The 24006-nt window shown below is 41.2% G+C and overlaps 2 protein-coding genes and 1 pseudogene across 2 annotated transcripts; 2 read left to right on the forward strand and 1 right to left on the reverse strand.

Annotated features, from left to right (window-relative positions):
* Window positions 1-1018: 1018 nt before the first annotated feature.
* Window positions 1019-4555, reverse strand: fpr1 (formyl peptide receptor 1). Its single transcript, XM_035625057.2, has 2 exons — window positions 4439-4555; window positions 1019-3722 (listed from the first exon to the last, which is right to left on the reverse strand). Exon 2 carries the CDS (start codon window positions 3709-3711, stop codon window positions 2569-2571), a length of 1143 nt encoding a protein of 380 aa, XP_035480950.1. The 5' UTR covers window positions 3712-3722; window positions 4439-4555; the 3' UTR covers window positions 1019-2568.
* Window positions 4556-9720: 5165 nt separating this feature from the next.
* On the forward strand, window positions 9721-10391 carry LOC118300656 (annotated as a pseudogene).
* Window positions 10392-14487: 4096 nt separating this feature from the next.
* has1 (hyaluronan synthase 1) lies at window positions 14488-17562 on the forward strand. The gene is made up of 4 exons (XM_035624838.2): window positions 14488-15195; window positions 15319-15544; window positions 15650-15782; window positions 15905-17562. The coding sequence occupies exons 1-4, from the start codon at window positions 14500-14502 to the stop codon at window positions 16578-16580; spliced, it is 1731 nt and encodes a 576-aa protein (XP_035480731.1). The 5' UTR covers window positions 14488-14499; the 3' UTR covers window positions 16581-17562.
* The last annotated feature ends 6444 nt before the right edge of the window (window positions 17563-24006 follow it).

Consider the following 24006-nt stretch of genomic DNA (forward strand, 5'->3'; position numbering starts at 1 on the left):
TGCTGCCAAGCAGTTGGATAAAACGGCAGTCACCTCCGTACCAAAACTGTGCATGCAGACCATGCTGCGTCTGTCAGTCCATTCCTGCGTAAGCAAAAGACATCTGAAGTGAGAATATATTTAGACATATTCGCATTAGGGCAATTTCCCATGTCGATGGGGTTTCAGCATCCTGTTTTGCACTGTTAGAAGTGTTGAAAGACTTCCGGTTTGCCATCGCAGTTACTCATAACGTATGAAAGAAAAAGTCTGAGCAACAACAAAATGTTCGACAGTCTCAAATGTTTACACTAACAGTAATGGTACCAGTTTTCTGTCACTTAAAAACATAAAATAATACCATAAAAGTACTAAATACTCTGTATGCATACAGTATACTATAGCTGTATTCCTTCTGATAAATTTTGTATATGGTTTTGTGAAGCCTTAGAAGAAGACGTCAACAAATTTAACTACAACTGGCACAGCCATAGTTAATGGCCGCACTTAAAGGTGAAATTAATTCCCATTTACAGTTTGTCCTTGACTGAAACCTTTACTTGTAGCAGCAGAGTTCGGACGAACAGATGTCCACAGACCATAGAACAACAACTTAAAATTAATAATGATGGAGAGTTTCAAAATTACTTTGCAAACGTCAATAAAATTATATTTTGAAAGGATCCAGTTTTTGTGTGTGTGTGTCTTTCCTCGTTATAAAGAGTCTAGAAATTCGAACTCCCTTTAAAAAAAACTTAATTTACATCGATGTCTATAATATTTCCTTTTTTTCCCTGTAGAAAATGGCACTTATCATACGACCCAATAATACAACATAATGGCAAGAGCTACTCATAATAACTGATGTGGGCACAAGAGGTTAATTCAAAAAAGTTATGCTCAATCATAAATGAGTGATTTGCCCACTTCCTGACTACATGGCATACACTGATATGCAGCCTTTCGCATTGCAAGCGTATTTATCACAGTGTTTTGTGATGTCATGTGGTGATTAAAAGACATTATGAGTGAAAAATGGTCAAGTCCACATAATATTTTAATAATGGACATAATGGATACAGCAAGAATCACAATGACAGTCTTCATCATTATTATCATCATGTATGGACTCTAAGCAGAGTTCTCCACTATAGGGTAAAAAAAGACCCCCCAAAAAATCAATTATCATTTACATTGTTCATGTTATAACAGATCTTTCCTCGAGAGGACCATATGATGTCATAGAATAAGTCAGACATTCAAATTGTTGTCAATTCAATGAGTCAATTTACAGATAATTTAGCTGCAACAAATGTAATAGCTGATTGTGCTTTAGAGTTAATTTTCCCGGACAATGACATCACAGCCACAGGTTCCTGCCTCTGAATTTTGAGTATCTAGTGGTTTGCTTTGTCCATCATGATAGTAAACTGAAATGACACATTAAAAGTTTGACATTATAGCATAACATGCATGTACTCAGGGTGGGAGGGGCATAGACATATTCCCTCAAAAACACCTAACAATGATCACAACAATCAAACTAAGCTTTACAATGCAGCTGTAACTTGACCGTAACAATCTCATGGTTACATTTTTCTTCATTAGGCTCATGAGCCAGTCCTCATGCTGAATAACTTGTTTATACAAAGCATAGAGTAGACATGTAGCAGTCACACACACACACACACACACACACACACACACACACACACACACACACACACACACCCACACTAACACACAAACACACACACACACACACACACAAAGTCATTTAATCATATCATGTACACACATAATTGCATCAGTGGTTTGGTTTGGGTTGGGAATGAGGGGGAAGTTGGAAAATGAACTTTCTATAATCCTGTTTGTGCAGCGATCACACAACTCTATTTCACACTGTAGATTTTATATTCAGTAAAACCTCTTCCATATGTTTGTTTACTGCGTACCCTTGTTACTATGTTAATTAGGTCATGTGTCAGCCTTTATATTGATTAAAAATAGTCTATGATTGTGGCCTTTTAACAACTGGCACTTGTTTTATTGTTTGTTTTCTTTGATGTCACAAACAGGCGAGGATAGATACACGACTAGCGGAGTTTATGAGACAGATGAGATACACAAAGTTCCCTTTAACAACCACTTACATCATCTTTGTCTTGCAAACGTTGTACAAATTTAACTATAAACTAATGTAATACCGATTTTGAAATGATGACAGGTGTGTCTTGGCACAGCACATCCCTTAGTTGTAGTGCTGAGTGTGACTGCATAAGGAAGAACAATATGTCGAGAATTTCATCCTTTCAAAATACGTCAGCCCATAAATGCATCACAAATCCACAACCTGTTGTTCAATATTACCATGAGTCAGCTCATGAGTGTAGCTAAGAGGCAGATATCTTTCTGACTAGTAGGCCTATCATCAAATGAACATCAAACTATTTATAAAAAGGTGAAATGTTCAGAGGTGATCTCAGAGGTTGTCTTGGGGTCCTTAAATTAAAAACAAAAGCTAAAAAAAAGTTATTTGTTATATACAGTTACATTTACTATGCACAGTTACAGTATTTGTGGGCAACCTTATACCTCAGCATCAGACACTGACTTCTCTTTACTACGACTGGTGACCATTGAGTTTGTGTAAGTATAAGAGCGAGAAACCTCTTCCTGGAAGGCAGACTCCAACACATTCAGGATGGATTTGCGGACTTTTTCCTTGAAGTCTTGGCCCATGAACACATAGAGCAGTGGGTTCAGGCAGCTGTTGAGAAAGGCCAGGCTGGTGGCTATGGGGATACCGATAGTGATGATATGGTCTAATATCTCAGTTGAATGGATTGCTGTGTGATTAACCATCTCAATCAGAGCCATGATGTGATATGGAGCCCAGCAAAGGAAGAAAGTGGTGATTACGGCAGCGATGATCTTAAAGGGGCGACTTGACTGGCTGGCCAGGGTGCGGTTCCTCCTGAGACGATGGATGATCACAGCATAACAGGAGACAATGACAGTGAAGGGGACAACAAATCCCAGGAGGAAGCGGGTGATGGTCATGGTCTGATGACGAAACTGACGCAGCTGATTCACAGATGGTGTTTCATAGTCATCAGAAAGAGCAAAGTTGTTAAAGCAGTTGATTATGTCTTCATTATGATACGATGGACCAGTGTCCTTGAAGATGAAGTATGGAGCGCTGAGAATCAGAGCCAGTACCCAAACACCCAGACTCACACAGGATGCCTTACGTACACTTCGGTGGTTCTGGGCCCAGACGGGCCAAACCACTGACACATATCTGTCCACACTGATCACTACCAGGATGTAGACACTGGCAAACATGTTCAGAAAGCTTACAGTGCTGTTCAGTTTGCACATGAAGTTGCCGAAAGGCCAGTGGAAATCCATGGCCGTGTACGTCACACTCAGGGGCAGGAATGCCGTAAAGAGGAAGTCGGCCACAGCAAGGTTGAGGAACCAGACTGTGTTAACCGTTTTCTTCATCTTGAACCCGGTCACCCAGATAACCACTCCATTCCCGAACACACCGAGAACAAAGGCCAGGCAGTAAACAATGAGAGACATGATGTTCAGAGACTGTCTCAGCTCAGCGTGCTCGTCCTTGTAGTCATACTCTTCTTCGTCGTTGTACAACGAGCCATTCCTTCCAGTGATATCTGTTGTGTTCATGTTGTAGAAAGGGGAAGCAGTCATGAGCTCCATCATGGTCTTAGAACCTGAAACAAAATAAATGAAAATAAGTTAACCTAGCGGTCAAAAACAGTCCTCAATGACACATTAGATTAACGTTTACCTAAATTATTGAAGTCAAAAAATGTAAGAAAATTGAATCCACTCTTGGAAATTGGCTCAACAAATTTGGATTCATTTATTTCTGTTCCTGAAAAAGGCCAAGAGAGGATGCTGTTTGCGGGGCATGAGCCTTGAACTCTGTAATCATGGGGCAGCAGGCTGGCCGCTGCTTCACAACCTTCTCATGAACCATAACAGACATTGAGCCAAATCTTCATGGCACTTTGTAGAAAGCCTAGCAACTTTCCAATGATACAAAACAAAACGAAAAAACACCAATCACTGTAAGCCCTGCACAACCTGCAAACATCCCACCAAGTTTCCCTCCACATCAACGCGTAAAAGTGGAATTAGATGAACCCCCCCCCCCCCTTTTTTTTAAAGTTCAGAACTGTGGGAAATTAAACCTCTGATGCATAAAAGCAGCTGCACCCACATGGGCTTAATTCCTTTTTGTTTCTTGTATCATATTTGAGGAGAAGCAGCAAAGCGCTTGAAAAGAACCGATTCAGATGCCAGACGAAGATGTTTGCCCCCATGACATGACTTACAACCTGGATGCTTCTGTTGTCCTCCGAACACCCTCGTCTGATTCACTGAGCCAAAGGTTTGTGAGAGTAAAAAAAAAAAGATGCAGTACCTTTCCCCGAAGTGTCGGTCCGTCGAGAATGTGTCCGCGGCAAACTCACGCAACTCCGGACAACTCCGACAAATCCAAGGGAACTGCGGAGCTCGGATCCCGGACTCCTTAAATATGTGACGTCATCGCTCACACACAGGCGGGACCACGAAACACACACACACACATACACTAACACACACACACACACACACATATACACTAACACACACACACACACACACACACACACACACACACAAATCCATCAAACTTCAACGGATATGCACTCTGGGCAGATTAGTTTAATGTGAGAGGAAACATTTTCTAAAAGGAAATACAATTTTGGCTTTGTTGATAAATGGACTACATTAATGCATAAACCAAACCACTGATGCAATTATGTGTGTACATGATATGATTAAATGACTTTGTGTGTGTGTGTGTGTTAGTGTGTGTGTGTGTGTGCGTGTGTGTGCGTAGCCTGTGTTACACACTTACTCCCTGGCTGCTGCCTGACAACTCGATCCGCTCTCAACTTCTCTGCAGATGATTGGAAGTCTGACGCAAAATGTCTTGCTAAGACACGTTTTGTCTTCTTCACTCGCCACATGATCCATTGGGAAACTCCAATAGTGAAAAAACCAAGTAACCAAATGACTGAATGCATAAATTGTGGGTTTGCTGAGATGACTTCTCGTGTTCTCCAATGATCCTGCTGTGTAATGTGTTTTTCGTTTGCTCGAGGTTACGTATAATGGCTCTGTGTGGACCTGGTCGCTGTCTGGACATCATGTAGGTCAGATTTGTCTTTAAATATCCCTTCTCTTTACCGTGCACTGTGTATACGAATCTCACAGCAGAACCTGTTGCTTGGTCAGGTTCCCAAGTAGTTTCTTTTTCCTAACATGGTTGGTTACTCCCTGTTTGCCACTGTCCACTTGAAGCTGGACACAACTGTGATACAGCTGTTGATCCAGACTTCTAAGGAAAACAGTATTAGGGGTAATCCCACACGTGTTCCTGTTCGTCAGCATCCCACCTTCCACTTTTATTCGGATCTTTTTTGAAATGTCAAAAGAGTGCTATCAGTTAGATAAGAGTTATACTGAAAAGGAGACCACTGAGCAAAAAATATACTACTAAACATACAAAATGCCCTTTTCTACTAGAGATTTAAAGTATTTTTTGTAATTTGCTGAAACAAAAAAATGTGCATCAACTCTAAATGTGTGATGTTTTGGCTGCTATAGAGAATGCTTTTTACATTTGACATTTACTGAACAACCATGCAATACTTATTTTCTATCTGTGCAAATTCATTGTCTTGTGTGCAAACCCGTTCACACTGATGTAGTATGTTTATTGCGTTGTATTTTTTATTCTTCATTGTGTTTATATTGTATGTTTACTCATTCATTACTGTTTCTATTTTTGACTATCCCCTTTGCTGCTGTAACACGGCATGTCTCTCCATCGTGGGACTTATAAAGGATTATTTTATCCTTCAGTGTGCTAAAAGACGAAGATTCATAAGTGCATCTTTTAGCAAATGGGATGTACTGTAGGTATGGGAAGGAATTGGACCAGCAAACAGTTTAGACATTGCAAGTCTGAAGGGAAGTGATAGCCACCTCTAAGCTTTTTAATTGTGTCATAACAACAACTTCAGAAATGCAACACAACATTAAGAGACAATAACGTTAGAAACATTATAATGAGAAAAAAATGGACATGGGGCCGTGTTGGCTGGAGAGACTGTAAATCATCCTCCTCTCCCCCGAGTGGAGCCCTACCTTTCAGTGGGGGAGAAATGTTACATCTGAGTTTGACTTCATGGTCATATTTCCTCCCACACGGTTCCTCTTTACTCTCGATTCAGCTGCCCCACAACCCACACATTTGTGCACGTGTAAGTTCTATGTTTCTTTTCCATGTGAATTTTCCATTGAAGATTGCAAAATATGAAGATTAGGCCGTTTCCTCAATTGTTGTCATCTGTGTTTCTTCACATTTCAGTAACATCAGAGTATACACACCGACGTTAAAGCAAAACTGTCAGTGTCCATGATGAATTCTCACTATGTGGTTTAGTTTGACATCCTGGAGCAGAGACTCGAAAAAGCCAACTTCACCAAACAAGAATTTAGACAGATGTTGCAAAGAACTTTGCCAACATCTTTCACAAGTATTGAAAGCAGCTGTTTTGTGCAAACGTATATTTAGATAATAGTCAGTCGACAGTACACGTTTGGCCAAGTTGTTGCCATGTAGTAAACTTGTCTTAAATTCAAAGATCTCCAAATTTTACAGTATAAACTTCTTAATTGATCTAATAATAAACACAACGGGCGAAATTTTGCAAAACCACAAGAGGAAGTTGCCTGAATGAAAATCTGAGGTCACGAGGACGATAGCGACTCAAACTATCAGACATAGAAGCGTCTTTGTGATAGCGGTGGTATTGGTGGTCTAACATCACATCTTCTACGAGATGCTCAAACCTCAAACGCTTGAACGGATCCGATTTGCACAGTGTGAGCTCGAACCTGCCCAGCCCTAAAACTGAGTCCCCTGCTAATGTGCACACACACAACACAGGAACCGTGTCCTGCCAAAAGTCCAGATGTGAGGGGGAGGAAGAAATGAAGGAGAGAGGGGGAAGAAAGAGAGAGAGAGAGAGAGTGGAAGAGAAGGAGCGAGAGACTATACGTGTCTGTGTCTGTGGACAGACGCTCAGCCTCTGCATGAGTTCAGAGCAACACCCGTATTTGAGTGTGTAGGCAGGAAGACTCATATCTCTGTTGTCTTTGCCCTTTCCTTTTTTTTTTCTTCTTTTTTACAAAAACATGGAGCATTTGAAAAACTTCCTCAATGAGAGCTCTCTTACACCAGGACCAAAACCGATTCACTATAACTGCAGGAAACTGTTTAAAATAAACGGACCCCTGGTTAACTTTTCAATCACTCCTTAAAACGGTTGTGCTGTTCTGCTCCATTTGTGACGCTAAGCGACACGCCAGTTTTAGCTGAAGTCTAGACGGTATGACTGTTTTGATTAATTTGGTCATGATACCTCTATGCAATACGTCCACCACTTTTTGTTTCTGTGCTGAAATGTGCTTTTTGAAACAATTTTTTTCGCCGTCTGAGTCTTAAAGAGAACGTAGAGGCAGAGCATTCTGCTGGTGTCTGTAGGGGATATTAATAGCGATCCCAAGGCTATAGTTTGAGGCAAGCCTTCAGAGCCCAGGGCTTGCCAGAGTTCTTGATTTACCAACCAAACGTGTAATTATGTGTGTGCCACACAAATACCAATTTGGGTGTGTAAAACAACTAGCGGAGGTTTGAAGGGAATTTAGTCTCAGCCGTGGGTGATAAATGGAGTTGGAGTTGGGGGGTTTATTATTCACTTCAGCAGCTGGGAGGCCGGGGGAGTCACCTGAAAGGCACAACTAAGAAACGTGCATGTTTTTGAGTGTCTTTGTGTGTGGGACAGTGGTGTACTAATGACATACTCCGGCTCCCAACACCACTGTAGTACACCCAGTATTTTTCTTTGCTGTTGAATGCAAAACACTGTGAGCTCAGAGCATTTCTGAATCCGCGGCTCCTTCTGCAGAGGTGCTGGGGGCTGAGTGAAAAAGGTGGTACGCTAACTAACCCTCGTGCTGAAATCTCTCAACGGCAAACGCACTGTCATGAAGACACAAAGAGTGGGAATCCGCTGTGTGCTGAAACCTCAAAGGTTTGTTGCTCTTTTTGCGGTGCTGACTGGAAATCAAATCCTCTGTCTCTCGGGTGCGGAGAGGTCAGGAATTTTGTTTTTCAAGTCACGGCCGGTGCCAATGGCTTTCGTCCTTGTGGCTCAGCGACGGTTGTTTCCATGAAATACACCACACGCAGGGGGAAAAAAAAGCCGAACCTCAATAACTTAAACCACTTCCTTACATTCGTCCCTGCTTTCAACCACAACGGCTGGTCCCCCTCAGCAGACCTAAAGGATATGAATAATCGGCCCGGGCTCTGTCTGAGAGCAAACAAGCCTGGCGATGCATAAGTCAGACCTCTGACACAGTGCTCGCTCTGTGTCCAAGGATATTTTGAGGTACAGTGGAATGGGATTAGGGAAACCGGAACTGGTTACATGCAGAGAATGCCAGATGGTGAAATAAGTGGAAGTTTTTTTTTCCTTTCCATATATTGTAACCAAGGGTTACGGTGGCAAATGGGGGGGGGGGGGGATTATTGCCAATTTAGATTTTTCTCTACCTCTGGAGGTTGCTGTTCTTGTCCTCTAGCCCCGTGTTTTCTGTTGAACGTGTAGTAAAAATGTATCTGTCCAGTGAAATCTCGTCGGAACAAGTGAAACAAACAAGCGCACAATGGCGAACACATGCAATTTAAGATGTTTTCATCTTCACGGAGAGTGAGTTTCCCAACAGCCTGTGCCAAGTTGTTGGAATTGTTATCAAACGATCAAAGAGCACATGCAATGATATGCAGGTTGGAAAAGGAATGAGGCTGACGGTGTGTGTGTGTGTGTGTGTGTGTGTGTGTGTGTGTGTGTGTGCCACCACAGTAATGAGGGGGGAAGAACTTGCCTGTGCTGGATGGGAATGCGTTATATTTTAGTCTTAAGTGTATAATGATAGGGTTTGGGTAAATGTACCCTCACATTTAAATGTTTTCCTGTCTGGTGCTGATAAACACCTATGCTCATACATGAGTAACGGAGCCTTGTACCTACGTCTCCATTCTGAAGCTTTGACTCAGCAATGATATGCAGGTTTGCAATATTGGATCAGTGAGAGTGCTGAATTCCTTCAAGTACATCATTCCCAAAACCAGCGTGAGAGCTGGTGACCAGACGGAATTTCTAAATAGAAATGCGAGATCAAACTGTCACACAGAGTTGTGCTTTTAAAAATACAATATGTCAAACATTTTTTGAATAGAGTTACACAGTTAAAAAAAAAGAAGTATTATTCCAGATAACTTCAACACATATGTGTTAATAATATCAACTAGAATAAACCAAGGAAGAAATAAAAACTTTCTGTATCAACAAGTGTCAGTTGACTGATAATATAGAGGAAACTAAAACTGTTGACACGGTGTCACATTTTCGGAGCATGTTAGATTTGCCTATTTGAGTCCTCTCATTTTTGCAAAAGGGGAAGGTATGAACACTTATATCATGTGCTGCAACATTTGTTTTTCCAAACCACTCACTGATAAGAGGGCATCTTATCTTTATCCGCCACCCTTACTACAACCCCCGTTAACAGGACAGTGATATCATGCTTATCAAGCTGAGTCGACCCGCCACTCTGAACAGCTTTGTGCGCCTCTTCCTTGAAAATGTGCCACCGACGGGACGATGTGCCAGATCTGTGGATGGGGGAGTCTTCGTCCCAGCGATGAGGGCTGTGATTTAAATGCAGGATATGTTGATGGTTCTTCCAAACTCTTTCCAATGCCTTCATTATACATGAAACCATTACAAATTCTTTTGTCTGTCGTTTCTTTTTCTGTCTTTTCCAGCGAGGTATCCTGATAAGTTGCAATGCATGGATGTTCCTCTCCTGAGCAATGACATATGCTTCAATGCATATCCTTTCCAAATCACTGAAAACATGATCTGTGCCGGCTATCTGGAGGGAGGAAAGGACTCCTGTCAGGTAATGTAGAGGTCATGGCTCACAACACAAAGCAGATAGAGCTGCCTCTCGAATTAAAGGATGCATCAGTGATGATACCCGCATCTTTCTATCCTCAGAGGGACTCCTGGGGTCCCATGATGTGTGGCGGGGAGCTCCAGGGAGTCGTGTCTTGGGGACATGGTTGTGCTCTGAGAAAAAAGCCTGGGGTGTACACAAAGGTTTGCAATTACACCTCCTGGATCAGGAACACAATGGCATCTGGCTGAACAAATAAATAAATCACATGGGGCGACATCAGTGAAAATCAACTATGAGATGCCCAGTGTGTTAGGTGTCATTTAACCATATCTATTAGTTTGTGTGTCCTTAAAATGTGTATGTCTTGTAAGGCAAAGATCTAAGAATATAACATCCAGTGTCAAGAAAAGCACACGTGCCTTCAGCCACTTATGCCCAACAAGAGTCTAAAACAAGTAGTAGACGTGTCACTGCCATAATTCATAGCATGACTGTAAATCAAAACAAGCATTCAAAGGTGTAATACACGGACTAGCTGCCTCACACATAATTTGGCTCCTCAAACTCTGAATCAGAATGATTTTACGTTGAATGGGCAGACGCGTTTCACGCTCAATGATACCTCAGGAGAACAAAGACCCGCTGAGGAACAAATTGAGGTGTTTATAGTCAGCCAATAATAAATCACAGAGGCTGAAAAATGCTGCTACACTGCTCTCTGTGGGTTGAAACTGTAAAGCATGCCGCACGCCGCTGGCCACACTCCATAATCAGTGAGTATGGAGCACTGCGACGAAAGGGGTATTTAGCCAGTTGACTCTGCAGCAAGTTTAATTTTTTTTAAATCTGGAAGTTCTTTAAAACGACAATGTCATCATGCAGCCTGAGTATTAATGATTGTGCAGTCCGAGTAAAATGGATACGTGGGTGGACAATTATTAAATCTGCTGTACGTCCTGAATCCCGTCCAGGGACACTGCTCTGTAACATCTGTGTGAAAGGCTCAAACTGCAAATAAAACAGCAGGTGCACATGTGAGAAAACTCAATCACAAAAACCCCAAAATGATTTAAGTGGATTTCGGTTGCCTGGGTGTGGCAGAGTGAGGAGGAGTGAGTCACCAGGCATTTGCTTGACCACCAAATAAAGACTGGGCCCTAACGAGCTTGTCTCAGGACTCATGGCCTATGTACATTTAAAAAAAATTGCTGTTATCCCAATGAAGCACGCTGGATGCTGCACACTTTTTGAAAACATGTCCCTGGGTGTGAGGGTTTTGGCAACACAGATGTCCGTGTTTTAAATCTTACTGAATTCCACAATCCACGATAATGGGCTGCTGCAGAAGTCACAATGTCTCGATGGTAACAGAGACCTTTTCCTTCTGCAGTGTCCTGCACAGGAAAGGAATCGGACAGAGATCCCAGCCCTCGGACAGAGATCAGCCATGTCAGAGGAAACCAGCACTTTAGACGTCGTCATATAAATTGAGCTATACAAGGAAATAAAATAAAATAGGCAACAAGCTGACTGAATAATAACTGAATGATAATGCAATGTGAAATGATTCAATAAAATACCCTAAGCACACAGATACATATTTAAAAGATCAAACTATACTGTTGATGATTAATACATAGTATGATAAAGTGTTTTATTAAATTACCTAATTACTAAATATTCAGAGAATCTTATAACAATAGCACAAATCTGGTGTGTACTGTATACTCTTTATGTAAAAGCTAACTAATTATGATAATCAAGATCATAATTTAATGAGATACTGATACAATATAATAAGGCCACCTGCAAGATCTTGGTTGAGTTCATTAAAGTAAACACAGATCTGATGCAGAAAACTTACAACATATAATCTGCACTGTAAATCCCAAATTCGCTCACTCCTCTTAAAAGTTTATTGTAAACAGCTTGGAGACAAAACTTTTGATTTAAGAACAGTACAGTACCATTGCAGTTACCTGTACACCTGACATGAAACAACTCATAAAACAACTGCAACACTCGTTGTAATTGTGTTTTTGCTTTATGTAAAGTGAACACATACTTTTCATTTAAGTTAACAAGAAAGTGAGTACTGTTCATATGGACGGAAAACCACTGAGTCTATGTAATATTATAACCATTTAAAAAACAGTTTATTCAGCTATTAGAATATATGCAAAGTGCACAATTTATGTGTTGCCAATTAACCTTGAATTAATAGGGCTAAATTAACCCGAGCCTAATTTAGGTAAAAGTAACACTAAGAAATATGTCAAGCTGTCAAGGAAGTCCTGTATCAAATAAACATAAAGTTCTTATTTCATTTGACAGTCAAGAGCATTTGTGTGGACATGGACATGGATGGATTGGGTTTATAGGCAGTAAGTCAAGCCAATCCGTCGTCCCCCTAAACACAGGCACGGCATCCGCACATGACATCAGCCGCCTGGTGGTTTCTATTTGGGTCCAACGTGAATTGTGTCAGTGACTCAGGCCAGCTCCTGCGGCAAAGGGTGTGGACCATCATGAGCAGATTTCCCCATGAAGAAACTTGTGTAATCATGGCCAAGTCGGGACACCGGCAGCAAACTCAGAGGTCCACATGGGACAGCATTTTTCTTTCACAGTCAGAGATTGGTGGAAAAGAGTAGACACAAGACTTCATTGTATGCTGTCACTCTGAAATCAACTGCATACACGCACGTGCATGCACGCGCGCACACACACACACACACACACACACACACACACACACACACACACACTTCACTACCTGTTCCCTGCTCCACCCCTTTGTTTTTTTCTTTTTTGTATATATACTGTTACTTCTCAACTTCACAGTCTATGCTTCACACACACGCACACGCACACGCACACACACACACACACACACACACACACACACACACACACACACACAAACACACTTCACTTCACTTCACTTCCGGTTCCCCTCTCCAACCCTTTGGTTTTTCTGTTTTTGGCCCTTGTAGTTTCAGATATCATCCAGCAGGGGGCAACATCCCACTTGTGTACCAGCTGTGTGGCAGTCTCTCAGGTGAATGTGACTGAAAACCTCAACATCACAGTTTCTGACACAGCAGAACTTTTCTCTTCGAAACCAACGCTCCTGAACTATTGACTGTTTTTAGAAAATAGGTCCATTCGTCTCTAAGGTAAAGCTGGCAGATTTGAGCTATAAAATAAAATAAAATAGAATAAAATAAAACAATAATGTAAGGGATTGGTTAATGATAAAAATAAATGAAAAATTCAGATGTGAGAGGATGGACAATTACATGGAGGTAACCCCCCTAAACACCCCTTTAATCGAATAGTTCGATTTTTTCCCCACAGAGTCATCTTGAAGCTCCAAAAGTTCGGCAACGTGCTACTTAAGAAGTTCGTTGTGTTTGAGGACACGCACTTCACATTTCCATGGAAAAAGAAACAACAACTGCACCAGAATGCTCCGCGCACATTGAAGTGGGACCACCGCCTTCCTCCTGACGCACGGCTGAGTCAGCGGGGGCGCGCGTTAACGATAGTAAATCCCAGGACGTGAAAAGCGCGCACATGGCTCCATCCTTCTCCAGCCTCGCAGCCTATAAAGCCAAAAAACTTCAGGCCAAGTTGCCAGACAAGAGAAACACCGCGTGGATGTCTTGCAAATTTAAGCCAGGAGAACTTGACACCAGGTATGGTTAAAGACTATTATTATTTCAAAATTAATATCATAATAATTTTTTATTACATTTTTTATTCAACTATTCGAACTTAAATAAAAACGATTTCTCCAAGCGTTTAAAAAAAAAACTTTTAGCGACACATTAATCTACACTATAATATATATATATTGTTTTTTAAATTATCTATCAATTTAGTCTGCTGATAAACACAGAGGATACTTCTGGTTTAATGTACCAACCTTTAGGATTTTTCCCCCCAGTCACATTAAGGTCTAACCTGCAGTATTCTGAATTTGTGCATGTAGGAGTTAATAAAAGATCATCTCAAATATAATATAAAATATGATTAAATACATCACATATTTAAAAGTCCTTTCAAAGTCCTTGTGTCCTTATGTCATTATTACTGCTATTTATGTCACCTGAACTATAACATGTGTTTTTCTACAATAGATCCGTCAGACGCTGACGGTTGTATTATTTTCCAAGCTGTATAGCTTGTTAACATGTCTTGCAACAGTCCACATAAAACAGCTATTTCCATTTCTCACTGCCTTTTTCCAAACCACACTGCCCTGAGTGTCTGTTTACATTTAGAGTATGACTCCACCCTAGGTTTCTGTGTTTCAGAATCAGAATCAGAATGATCCTTAATGTCATTATATTGCTTCTCTCACACAGGAAAGGAACACAGTAAAGAAACACAATGGAGCTGAAACCTTTGTGGAAGAAGCTGGGCTCAGTATTGCGCGCCACGCTCACGTTCCTCTTTGCTCTGCTGGTCCTGAGTGTGATGGTGTGGGCCTACGTCGACGGTTTCCAACTCGCAACCTCCACGTATGGAATCATCTCCTTTGGCTTTTATGGACTGCTCCTCTCCCTCCACGTGTTCATCCAGAGCTTCTTCGCCTTCATCGAACACCGGCGTATGAAGGCCCGCACGGAGCCGTGCACCTTCACCAAAACTATCGGCTTCACTATATCGGCCTACCAGGAGGACCCTACCTATCTCAGAGAGTGCCTCAACTCCATCAGGGCTCTCAAGTATCCTCCTGAGCTGCTGCGCATCATCATGGTGGTAGACGGGAACTCAGACGATGACCGATATATGATGGACATGTTCAGAGAGGTGTTTATCGACCAGGATCCCGGCTGTTATGTGTGGAGAAACAACTACCACACGTGGGACCCCACCCAGGCCCAGCCGGATGAGGAGAAGGGCACAACTATGGGCACAGCAGCGGATGCTGATTATGTTATAGGAGAGGATCCGCAGCGAAAAGAGGTAGAACACTTGATCCAGAGCAAGAGCTGTGTGTGCATTATGCAGAAATGGGGCGGCAAGCGGGAGGTGATGTACACAGCATTCAAAGCACTTGGATCATCAGTTGACTACATACAGGTATCTATTTCTATGTTCTCATTTAAAGTGTTACTTTAGTTAAGATCATTTCACGAAAAGACACTTGCAGTGGAGCACAATTTTAATGACATGGATCTCTTGAATCTCTCTCTTGTTCCCCAGGTATGTGACTCAGACACGAAGCTGGACTCTCTGGCCACAGAGGAGCTGTGCAAGGTGCTGGAGAGCAATTCCAAGTACGGTGCTGTGGGAGGAGATGTGATGATCCTCAACCTGAAAGACTCGTACATCAGCTTCATGAGCAGTCTGAGGTACTGGATGGCTTTCAACATCGAAAGGTCCTGCCAGTCCTTCTTCAACTGTGTGTCCTGCATCAGTGGGCCTCTGGGTAAGTCAAGGGGTCAGAGGCTGTGGGTCAAAGAAGCAGCAGTGCTTGAATTGTAACTTATATTTCCTTTTGTTTGTTTGTGGTCTCTTCGTTTGCTCCACGAAGGCCTGTACAGGAACGATCTCCTCCAGCAGTTTCTGGAGTCCTGGTACAATCAGAAGTTTTTGGGAACTCATTGCACCTTTGGTGACGACAGACATCTCACAAACCGGATGCTGAGCATGGGCTACGCCACTAAGTATGAACCCTCTTAACTTTATAATGTACATAAATCACACAATAAACCTCAGTTAATATAACAATATCAAATGTGGAAGGTTTCATAGCTCTTCATAGTGTTTTTCCCCCATCTTTTTAAAGATACACAGCTCGCTCCAAATGCTACACGGAGACACCTGCTCAGTTCCTGCGCTGGCTGAGCCAGCAGACTCGCTGGACAAAATCGTACTTCCGTGAGTGGCTCTACAATGCAATGTGGTGGCACAAACACCACCTGTGGATGACCTACGAGTCCATCGTCTCAGGTATTTTCCCCTTCTTTGTCACCGCCACCATCATCCACCTGTTTTGGACCGGCACACTGTGGGACATCCTCTGGATCCTCTGCTGCATCCAGTTGATCGGGCTGGTGAAAGCGGCCTACGCCTGCATTCTGCGCAGAGACATGGTGATGGTGTTCATGTCACTCTACTCCGCTCTGTACATGACGAGCCTGCTGCCCGCCAAGTATTTCGCCATCATCACCATGAACAAAAGCAGCTGGGGCACATCAGGCAGGCGTAAGATTGTTGGGAACTACATGCCCCTACTCCCTCTGACAGTGTGGGCAGCCATTCTATTAGGCGGGCTCGCCTTTAGAATCTACAAGGAGAGTCAACTGGACTGGTTTACTCCAGCCAAGATACTGGAAGTTGAGTTTCTTGTCTTTGGCTGCGCGGCCTACATTTGCTACTGGCTGTTCATGATGTTCCTCTACTGGGCGTGGTTCCGCAGGTTATGTAGGAAACGCGCTCAGAAATACACAGTCAGTGTGTAGATCCCAAGTGTCCAGTGACAGATGGTTTCGAAGACAAAAGTTCTGTTGTGTCAGAAACTGTGATGTTGAGGTTGTCAGTCACATTAACCTGAGAGACTGCAACCCAGTGAAGAAGATTTACTTATTTTATTAATTTGATTTCTTTAGTCAAGCTGTATATTAATGTTTGACAGGGTCTGAATGAAAATGATAACATGTTGATAACACAACAAAAATATTGCTAATATATAAGGACACATGTTTGATCGATGTGGAGATGTTGTTGCACATTGAAATGAAACTGTACTCAGGGCTTTCTGGCTCATGCACTTCTGAGGTTTCTCTTTGCCAGTTGAAGACAGGTGAGATGACCTTACAACAGATATTTATTCATGATCTATTGAACTGCTATTTAGTTAAAACATGTTGATTAAAGGGTGTGGGTATGTATTTAAAAAAAATATTCGGACAATATGTCCACGTGTGAGTGTTACAGATGCCTCACTGTGCCAGTTGAGTGACCATTTCTTCAGCACTGCAATTGCCATTGCACTGGATCGCGGACAACACTTTCTGTAACACTGCACAGTCACTTGAAAAAATACAGAAAATTGCAGTTATGGTATTGTGCTGTGGGGAAAATGAACAAGCAGAAGAAGACGCCTTATCTTTATCAGAAAACTGAACAATGATAATGATATGACTGAAGACCGAAGTATGGAGTCACTCATGAAACAACGGGTACAGAAGTTTCAGTTAATATTGTATTTAGTTGCCGTACACCTATTCTCTTGATATGTGAAGAACTTTGTAAGATGCACCTCTGAGAGGAAAATGGACAATCATAGGCAAGTTATGTATATTTTTCTAGACAAAATATATGTTACAATGGCTGGAAATACTTGTAGTTTGAAAATGTGAACAAATGAATGGATTTGTGAACTTGTGATGAGATGAAAAATAAAATGTTTTGTATATTTGTGTATTAGGTATGATGTATTTATGGAACTTATGAAGATGTATTGCATGTTGTGTAAAGAGTAAATTTACAAATTAAATTAAATTACTTCACAATTCAAATGTAAACATGTTTGGTGTATGCTTTCATATACAGTTATGTCACAATTAAATGTTTACGCAATAGAAACATATGCCTTTATGATCTTTGGTCATAGGGTCAAGGAGAGTAAATATTAGCTGCAGTGTCTGTATCACGCTCAGGATTCTTTGTTCATGGAAATATTTGTACGTAACTTCGAGGGTGGCGTCCTTGCTTATAGGTTTTTAGAAAAAGCAACAAAGGTGCAAAGAGATTGACCCCTGCTTTCAAATGTTGATAGGTGTTGTAAAGATTTTAAAGGAGGAGAAGTACTTCAACAGGGAACTCTTTGTCATAAATAAGGTGTTCCCGGTTGCACAAACATCAGAGTGGCTCTTGACTATACAGTAAGATCTATACAACCAGTGATAGATCCACATATTCTAATTTGAGGTGTGTAGGAGAATTCTCACTGGAAATGTTCACCTGTATGGGGATGCAAATAACAACAAGGATTAAGTAATAAGTGTGAGGGAAAATGTGCTTGAATATTAATTTAGAATTATACAGCAAGGACTCTTTGCACTCAGGCTTGTATGACTCGTACGACGCCTGACTTCAGTCCTTCACTAGATGCGGAATTGACCAACACCCACATTATTGTCCTTATAATATTATTAGTGTTAATATGAATTTGAGCTGTATTTTCATTCACAAAAGAGATGATATAGAACTGATTAATGCATTTAAAAAGACTAGGGATAAAAAATAACAGGCTAGTTGGAAAAGCACATTAGCAAAGCAGTCAGAACAATGAACAATATATATACCTGTATATATATATATATATATATATATATATATATATATATATATATATATATATATAGGATAACAATTACAAATGCATAATAATTTCATAAAAGAAAAGCTAAACAGGAAGGTTTTCAGATGCTTAAGTCAAAAAGGACAGTCAACAATTAGAATATTTGTTTTGTCAGATTTGAGCTATAAGAAGTTCTGCCAACTAATTTAAAAATTGATTGGATGAATTTAATCATCTGCCCTAGGAAAAGAACATACAGGTGAAAGAATAGGACTCTGCACAGACACATGGGGCACACCTCAGGTAGTTTCTTTAGAAAACATGTTTTAGGACCAAACTGGTCAAATTATCAAATATTTCACAAAAAAAGATAAAACTGGAAAGATTAGAGAAAATGTGAATGCAAATCTGTGTCCGAAAATGCTCCTATCTTATTATTTTGCCCCAATAATTGGTCACAGACACAATTTTTCTGCAGTAATACAAATATTATGTTTGTATATTTTGACGATAATGCAGTTATCATTTACCCTTAGTTATCTTTGGAATGAGGGACTTTTGCTCATGATGGAGTATTTTTACAGTGTTGTAATGGTATTTTTGTGTAAATACAACCTTAGATTAGCTCTACCACTGTAGAACATTCTCTTGCACCATCTGCATCAACTCAGTTTCTTTGGAGTAAAAGTCAGACTACAACTTCTCAAGAATATCATGCTTATCAAGCGCAGTCCTACTTTGTACTTCTTATAATAATGAAACTCTGTTGTCACTCAGCTGCTGTTTAAACACTGTAAGGGATGGAACATGTTGACGAGATGGCAACAAGACCACAGGCAAAATAAGGAAACACTTATGTTGCTACGCAGAACACAGCACACCATCTGCCTGTTAGTCAGTGACTCAAGACATATGGCAGGGACCAGAGAAACTGTAGATTGGTTGCTGACAATATTTCCTCATGTAGGTACAAGTGTCTGAGTTTCCTCATGAGCAGCGACAACATTACTCATCAGATCTCCTCGCGATAGTCAGTTGAGTCTATGATATTGAAATCTCTACCATGGATATTTTGACCAAACTGTAAACCGTATCCGGTGCGGATCTCAGACCTCTGAGGTGATTTCGAGGAAAAGACCACTTTCTTTACACACCCTCCCCCTTAATGAGTCAGAGAAAGGAGACAGGGGGGGGGGATCTTTAGGAGCCAACCAAAGGTCTGACAAAGCCAAACATCACTTCCTCCCATGTCTGTTTTCAATTAGCCTGTCCTCCCCCACCCTGTCTGGGCCTCCCTCCCTGATATCAGGAGGGAGGAACAGTTTCAGCTGGCACACGGGCCACACGTTTGATCTGCAAGTCATGGGAGGCAGAAGACTGAGCCACACAGTGTTGTGTCACCTTCGCCACTGAATTCTTCGTGGTCTCAGTTCATCCGAGAAACTGGTTTTGTCTGAGAGGAAGCCATACATTTCACGGAGGAGGATGGGTTGAACTTACGCAGCAAGCTGCAGTCTAGGATTTCTTCCATCAGGACGACTGCACTGACGTCATAATCGATACAAGGTCATATGAAGAGAAATAATAAAAAATGCGAAAAGGGAAAAGGGAGGAACTCATTGCTCAACATCACAACACAACAAAACGACATGCTTCGAAGCTTGAGTTTGACATTACAAATCCACGATTTCTCTCTTCTGATTCGTGGTCTACATTTCATTATTTTCATTTCGCTCATTTATGTATTAATACAAAAACAAAAAAAACAGTCAAATGGTTCCAATGGGGTATTTGTGAGAATGACAGGAGATTTCGATCATATAGTTCTTGTTGGCACATTGCCTTTGGACAAATTAAGCTAAGGGTGTTCCCCAAGTTTGCAGCAGACGGCTTTCGTCTGACGAACACACGGTCAGCAGCAGCAGGCATGCTCATTCTGGTGGGGCTGGCATCCTTTACTGGAACTCACGCAAAAGCACCGTGTGGAGCTACATACCAGCGGACACCAATCAGAGCTCACGCCTCTCCACAAATTGTTTGAGGTCACTGTATGAAAAACAAATCAGTGCCAAACACGTCCTGCTGTTCTTGAGAAGGAAGTCATTTCTTAATACTAGAATATAACAACGATAGACATCAGGCTCAAAATCTGTGGACTCACGGAACTGATGAAATACAGTCACGGATGAATCACCTCAACTTCTACCAAAATCTAACAAGTTAGGAAATGTGTGGGTCGTTTTTTATGCCAGTTCATGTAATTTGGGAAAAACTTCAGCGGAACAGTTGTTTCCCACATCCAAATCAATCATTCCTGCCTGAGACTCAGTGAGTGACAAATGCATAATGAGGCAGAAAAACACAAGTTGTCACTGTTATTTGTTTAGGTCATTTGATATCACAATGGTATTTTGTACAGTAGAATAAGTCATTTACAGTATGCAAAATTGTGCTCAGAATATGATAGATTTCAACCAAACAAACAAATAAGTAACCCAGTATTGCCTATTAGTATTGTGATGCATGATGGGTAGATATTCAGCTATAGGGAAAATGAGTTGGAGAGTTGAAAAGAACAAACACATTACAGAATGAGTGTAGGCGCACCACAGTATGGGGCCAACAGTTATTCAGATACTATTTCACATCAGTACAGTTCACATTGCCTGTCGGAAGTCAAAGCATCACTGGTTTGTCTTGGCAACCGGGTAACCAAAGTGGAAAAAAAAATACACGCTATCATGAGTCATGTCTGACTATATTTAGATTCTCCACATGCGCTTTATAAAGCTCGCAGATCCCAGTCTGTCCTCATTGTATGTTTCATCCACCGCTGGGACATTCATTTTAAGAAGAAACACAGCATAACACGATTCCTGTGAATCTTCCCTAACTAATAGAATATGACTAGGAGTGGAATAAGAGCAGAATAGAAAGACACAAGTAAATGGACTGTAAATGGACTGTATTTATATAGCGCTTTTCTAGTCATATAGACCACTCAAAGCGCTTTACAGGAAAGTCACATTCACCCATTCACACACATTCATACAGCGCTGCTATTTACCACGCATTTTCCTGTCACATTCATACTCATTCATGCACTGTCGGAAGAGCCGTCAGAGGCAAGTTAGGGTTAAGTGTCTTGCCCAAGGACACAACGGCATGTGTACTGGCGAGAGGTGGGATCGAACCGCCAACCTTCAGGTTGGTGGACAAACGCCTGAGCCACAGCCGCCCAGGCTGCCGCCAAGTAAAGGAAACAATACACATAAAATAGTTTTGAATAATATGCAGGAGGTGCAGGTATTGACGGGGCGATGCCCCGTGAGAGCAGACTGTGCCAGAGTTGTTTGATATCTTCTCCTTGTACCTGGAACCTGAGGTACAGCCTGTTGCTCTGCAGTTATCAGAATAAAAACAGGAGGTTCAAAGCAACTATGTACCTATTAAGGAGGAGGTAAAAAAACGCGATATGAGAACGGTCGGGTATGTGTCTCTGTGTTGCTCTAATTGACTGGATATTTGAGAGTACTAGCTGAAAACGCACTGTTCTTTCTCTCTCCGAGGACTTACTGACTGCTGTGATCTCAATTTCATGATGAAAGTGAAACTGAATTTTACTCAACAAAGACAGGAATAACAAAAACGTTTGTACAATGCAATGCAATATTATACAAAATCCCTGCAACAAATTCCATATTAAACTTAGTCTTTTAAATGTAGACTGTTTCTTTAATCACATTTGTCAGTCTTCCTTCAATATACAGTAAGTCCTTTGTCTCCAACAATGTTACTCTCTGGCATGTCTCCACTCACTGAGATAACCCTGATGATTACAAGCTATTTCCTCAGACCTGACAAAGCTCATCCAGCGGCACAGAATACGACACAGACGTGTTTTCACAGGGAATGTAGATTACATTACGAGCAACCTGCTCTGCTTTTAAACGATGTAAATCAATGAATTAATATTCATATAATTAATGATCAATATTCAAACATATGTATTTTTGTCTCAGCTTCAGACCAGCAATGATATATATTTCAACATCCTGGCATTTGTTTATGTTTTCACCTCCTCAGACTTTGTATACATTTCGCACGCTACACAAGATTTGTATTTGTAATAAAAATATGTATATGTACGGATGTCACAGAGCCAAATTGACGCCTGTGAGCTGGCATGGTGGCACAGACCTGATGCTGCTGTGTTATCCATCACACCTCTGATTCCTGAGCACTGGAATGATATTTAAATTCACACGCTAGGGTGGAAATATACCAGCTTTCTTTGGTCCAGTGCAAACAGGGACAGGCGCCATAATGAATGGTCTTCTTAACAGCAATATAGTGCGATCTCTGTTTAAAGGAGGCTGCAGTCTCGTGGTGTTGGTGTTTCTTCTGTGAACACAGAAACAAATAATAATTAGGAGACGTGTGAAACAAGAGGTGGGGATACAGTTGACAAGACAGAGGAAACAAAGGACAGACAAGAAACAAAATGTGAGATAACTTTGTCCATATATCTGATGAATATAATTATAAGTCCCAGTCAAAACTGATAGTGTAACAACGGAGGGAGGAGCTACTTAAAATTTGCTGTACAAGTATATTTCAGAATATATTAGCCATATTTCTAGCAACATTTCATCACCCACAGGCATGACACGTTTTTGATGAAGGAGGTATTTTCTTGCAGCTATCCAATTCAAGTCTCCCAAGCAACAGCCGCTCCATCAAGTCCTGGCCTATTAATACGCCTCTGCGTATTAATAAGATTGAAAATGGAAAAGGAAAAAAAACTATAAAATATTGGAATAATGTCAACTAGATAAATTATTTAGGAGAGTAATGTAAATTACTCTTTGATTTTTTTCTCATATTGATAGAGGGAAAAAAACAAACATGTTTTAATGTTGTTTTGCACAGTGTATTACCCATTTATGTAATCACTTATTCTCCTCAGACAGTCTTCCATTGACACCTTGTCACTTCAAGCACTCCACAGACATGTGTGTGAGAGAGGGATTCATGTGCGTATAAACCTATCTGTCCATGTGACGATACTACTACTTTGTACTTTTGTGTTTGTACGTGTGTAATTGTGACAGACGGATTGAGTGAGAGTCGCATTGACCCGGTGCAACCCGGGTCGACCTACCACTCCTGTTTTGAGGGGAAAGCAAAGTATGTAATGACTCAAAGGGCGTTATCATTTCTCCTTTTTAGGGGGGTAAACTGTAGAAAAAAAACCTGACATCAAAGGTCAAAGGGAAAATGTACACAACAGGGATCTCTGCATTTTTTTCCACACTGAGTGGTGTTTTCAAGTGGCAGCCTAATAAGCAGAGCACAACAGGGTGTTATGAAACGCTTTAATGGTTTCTGTCAATCACCCTTGACCGACTCTGACATCACGGGGGGTTTGGGTGGGACATTTGGCTTTGAGGGTTTAATACAGTGATACATTATGACTACAGTGTCACATTTTGAAATCTTTTGCAATGGATGGATCTTCCCATTGTCACGTGACTCAGCTTTGATTAGCTGATGTTTTTGGTTTCTATTTTAGTAACCAA

The sequence above is a fragment of the Scophthalmus maximus genome, chromosome 1 (genome assembly GCF_022379125.1).
Source record: "Scophthalmus maximus strain ysfricsl-2021 chromosome 1, ASM2237912v1, whole genome shotgun sequence".
NCBI classification, from domain to species: Eukaryota; Metazoa; Chordata; class Actinopteri; order Pleuronectiformes; family Scophthalmidae; genus Scophthalmus; species Scophthalmus maximus.

What these genes read in the sequence shown, in the direction of transcription:
- has1 (XM_035624838.2), top strand. Translation starts at nt 14,500, where the DNA reads ATGGAGCTGAAACCTTTGTGGAAGAAGCTGGGCTCAGTATTGCGCGCC. An exon ending in CATCAGTTGACTACATACAG is followed by an intron (nt 15,196 to 15,318) that starts GTATCTATTTCT and finishes CTTGTTCCCCAG; the next exon opens with GTATGTGACTCAGACACGAA. An exon ending in CTGCATCAGTGGGCCTCTGG is followed by an intron (nt 15,545 to 15,649) that starts GTAAGTCAAGGG and finishes TGCTCCACGAAG; the next exon opens with GCCTGTACAGGAACGATCTC.
- fpr1 (XM_035625057.2), bottom strand. Translation starts at nt 3,711, where the DNA reads ATGATGGAGCTCATGACTGCTTCCCCTTTCTACAACATGAACACAACA.